General features: G+C 44.4%; 1 protein-coding gene across 1 annotated transcript; it reads left to right on the forward strand.

Annotated features, from left to right (window-relative positions):
* The first annotated feature begins 851 nt into the window (after positions 1 to 851).
* Positions 852 to 2,980, forward strand: LOC100343863 (olfactory receptor 7E178-like). The gene has a single exon (XM_070059224.1). The coding sequence runs from the start codon at positions 1,307 to 1,309 to the stop codon at positions 2,234 to 2,236; it is 930 nt and encodes a 309-aa protein (XP_069915325.1). The 5' UTR covers positions 852 to 1,306; the 3' UTR covers positions 2,237 to 2,980.
* The last annotated feature ends 423 nt before the right edge of the window (positions 2,981 to 3,403 follow it).

Genomic DNA, 3,403 nt, shown 5'->3' on the forward strand with positions numbered 1-3,403 from the left:
CTTTGATTATATTGAGGAATGTTCCTTCTATACCCAATTTGCTTAGAGTTTTCATCATGAAAGGGTGTTGATGTTATCGAATGCTTTCTCTGCATCAATTGAGATAATCATATGGTTTTTCTTCTGCAGACTGTTAATGTGGTGAATCACATTGATTGATTTGCGAACATTGAACCATCCCTGCATACCAGGGATGAATCCCACTTGGTCTGGGTGGACGATCTTTCTGATGTGTTGTTGTATTCTATTGGCGAGAATTTTATTGAGGTTTTTTGCGTCTATGTTCATCAGGGATATTGGTCTATAATTTTCTTTCAGTGCTGCATCTTTCTCTGGCTTAGGGATTAAGGTGATGCTGGCTTCATAGAAAGAATTTGGGAGGATTCCCTCTTTTTCGATTGTTCTGAATAGTTTGAGAAGAAATGGGATTAGTTCTTCTTTAAATGTCTGGTAGAATTCAGCAGTGAATCCATCTGGTCCTGGGCTTTTCTTTGTTGGGAGAGCCTTTATTACTGTTTCAATTTCTGTTTCAGTTATGAGTCTATTTAAGTTTTCTATGTCTTCCTGGTTCAATTTTGGAATTTCTTGTACTGCATTTAGATAAGATGAAGTATATTTGACTGCTTCTTAGTGTTCATTGACCAGAATTATTTTTTTGAGAGAAGGTCATTTTCTATGTTTCCTTCAAATGTAGGGGCTAACGTGTAATGTGGTATCTCATAATATTGCAACAGTCTTTCACTTAATGTTTTTTTTTAAAAAAAGATTTATGTATTTGAAAGATAGAAATGGAGGACACACACACACACATACACACAAACACACACAGAGAAAGGGGGAAAAGAGAGAGAGAGAAATATTCCATCCTTTGGTTCTCTCTCCCAAATGGCTACAGTAGCAGAGGCTGAGCCAGGCCAAAGCCAGGAGCTTCTTCTGGGACTCCCACATAGACCGCAGGGGCCCAGGAGCCGAAGTGGCATAGCTGGGACTTGAAGTGGTACCCACATGGGATGCTGGCACTATATGCAGAGGCTTAACCTTGTACATCACAGTCCCAGTTCCTGGTTTACTGTTTCCAATGTGGATGTATAGACATGGGCGGATAGCACGCAAAGCAATCGGAAGAATTCTGTGCAGACGGCACACCTGGGAAGCACTGCTCAACATCCTGGGGTGAGTGGTCCTGGGGGCAGATCCATGACTTAGGATTTGTCAGTCTTCACAACACAGACACTCAGCTGGGTGCCTCTACTCCTGTGCTGTTTCTTCTAACACTCTCTTCTTTTTGAGAAGGTGTCCCATCTACATGGAAGTGCAGAACCTCACATGTGTCTGGGAATTCCTCCTGCTGGGCCTCTCCATGGATCCAGCCCTGCAGCCCCTCCTCTTTGTGCTGTTCCTGCCCATGTACCTGGTCATGGTGCTCGGGAACCTGCTCATCATCTTGACTGTCAGCTCAGACTCCCAACTGCACTCCCCCATGTACTACTTCCTCTGCAACCTGTCCTTGGCTGACATTGGCTTCAGTACTACCACCATCACCAAAATGCTTGTGAACCTCCAGACACATAGCAAATCCATCACCTATGCATGCTGCTTAACTCAGGTGTCTTTTGTTTACCTTTTTGGCTGTTTGGACAGTTTGCTCCTGACTGTGATGGCCTATGACCAACTGGTGGCCATCTGTTACCCCCTGCACTATTCGGTCATCATAAACACCCGCCTCTGTAGCTTGTTGGTCCTGGGATCACTTCTCATCAGCCTTGTGGAGTCCAAGCTGCACTGTTTGATGGTGTCACAACTTAGGTTCTGCACAATCATGGAAATCCCTCATTTCTTTTGTGACGCTCCTCAGCTTGTCCATCTTGCTTGCTCCAACACCACCAGCAGCAACGTGTTAATCTATGTGATTGGTGTCATCATTGGTGGGGTTCCAGTCTCAGGGATCCTCTACTCTTATGCTCAGATTCTCTCCTCTATTCTCTGCATCCCATCCAAAGATGGGAGGTATAAAGTCTTCTCTACCTGTGGTTCTCATCTGTCTGTAGTTTGCCTATTTTATGGGACAGGCCTTGGGGTGTATCTGAGTGCTGCTGTCTCATCATCCCCCAAGAACGGTACAGTGGCCTCAGTGATGTACACCATGGTTACACCCATGCTGAATCCCTTCATCTACAGCCTGAGGAACAGGGACATGAAGAGGGCCCTCTGGAGGCTGTTCAGAGGAATTGCCTGATCTTACTGCCTATGCAATTTCCTTTAGCTCACAGGACTGAGGAAGGCAGCAAAATCAGACACACACAGGAAGAAACTCTGGGCCATACACCTCTGCATTCTGTACATTGTTTTTTTTTTCTCTTAGTATAGCTCTCACTTGGATAGTATTCAGGACTCCCTATTGTACAGCATTGATAAACAGTTCATCATTAGATCCTTCTCACTCCTTATCCATGTCCCAAGTGTAATACCACAACATTCTTGGTACTTAATGTTCTTTAACTCTCTTAAAATATTTTATTTATTTTCACTTGTCTAGAGGGAGAGGGAAGAGAGGGAGAGAGAGGGAGACAAGGAGAGAGAGGGAGAGTTGATCAGCTAGTTTGTGCCACAAATGCCCATAACAGCCAGGTCTGAGTCAGCCTGAAGCCAACAGGCCAGAACTCAGTCTGAATCTCCCAAGTGGGTGGCAGGGATCCAAGTACCTCAGCCATCACCTGCTGCCTCTTAAGATGCACATTATCAGGAAGCAGGATCAGAAGCAGACTGGGACTCAACCCGGCACTCTATATGAATTCATGTGTCCCAGGAAGTAACAAATGCCACACAAAACACTGGTCCCTCTTTAGTACATTCTTGAGCCAGTAGGGTGACTTTTTAATTTCCAGCCTAAACAAAGACATTTTGAGATGATCAAGGGTCACTCTAAATAGTGTGAATGAACAGTTATGAACTAGAACTTTCCTAGGAAAACTGGGACCCATGAATCTCATGGAGAAGATGGGAGAGTACCCATCAGAGCACAGGGTTCTCCCCAGTATTCCTAGCAATGATGATTCCATCTGAACTCTCTCCATTATGTCACAGAAGTGATTAAAATGTGTGCAATATATATATATACACACACATGTATATATATGCAATATTTAAATGTACAGCTTTGAAGTTATATCACTGCTTTTCCTTAAAAAATTGAAGAGGGGACAGGCATTTGGTGCAGCAGTTAAGATGGAATTTGAGGGGTTGGCGCTGTGGCACAGCCAGTTAAATTGCATCTGCAGTACAGAATCCCATATGGGTGCCAGTTTAAGTCCCAGCTGCTCCACTTCCAATCTAGCTCTCTGCTAACTTGCCTGGTTTGAAAGCAGTGGAAAATGTCCCAAGTCCCTGGGCCCCTGCACACACG

This window comes from Oryctolagus cuniculus, chromosome 16, assembly GCF_964237555.1.
Source record: "Oryctolagus cuniculus chromosome 16, mOryCun1.1, whole genome shotgun sequence".
In the NCBI taxonomy this organism is placed as follows: domain Eukaryota; kingdom Metazoa; phylum Chordata; class Mammalia; order Lagomorpha; family Leporidae; genus Oryctolagus; species Oryctolagus cuniculus.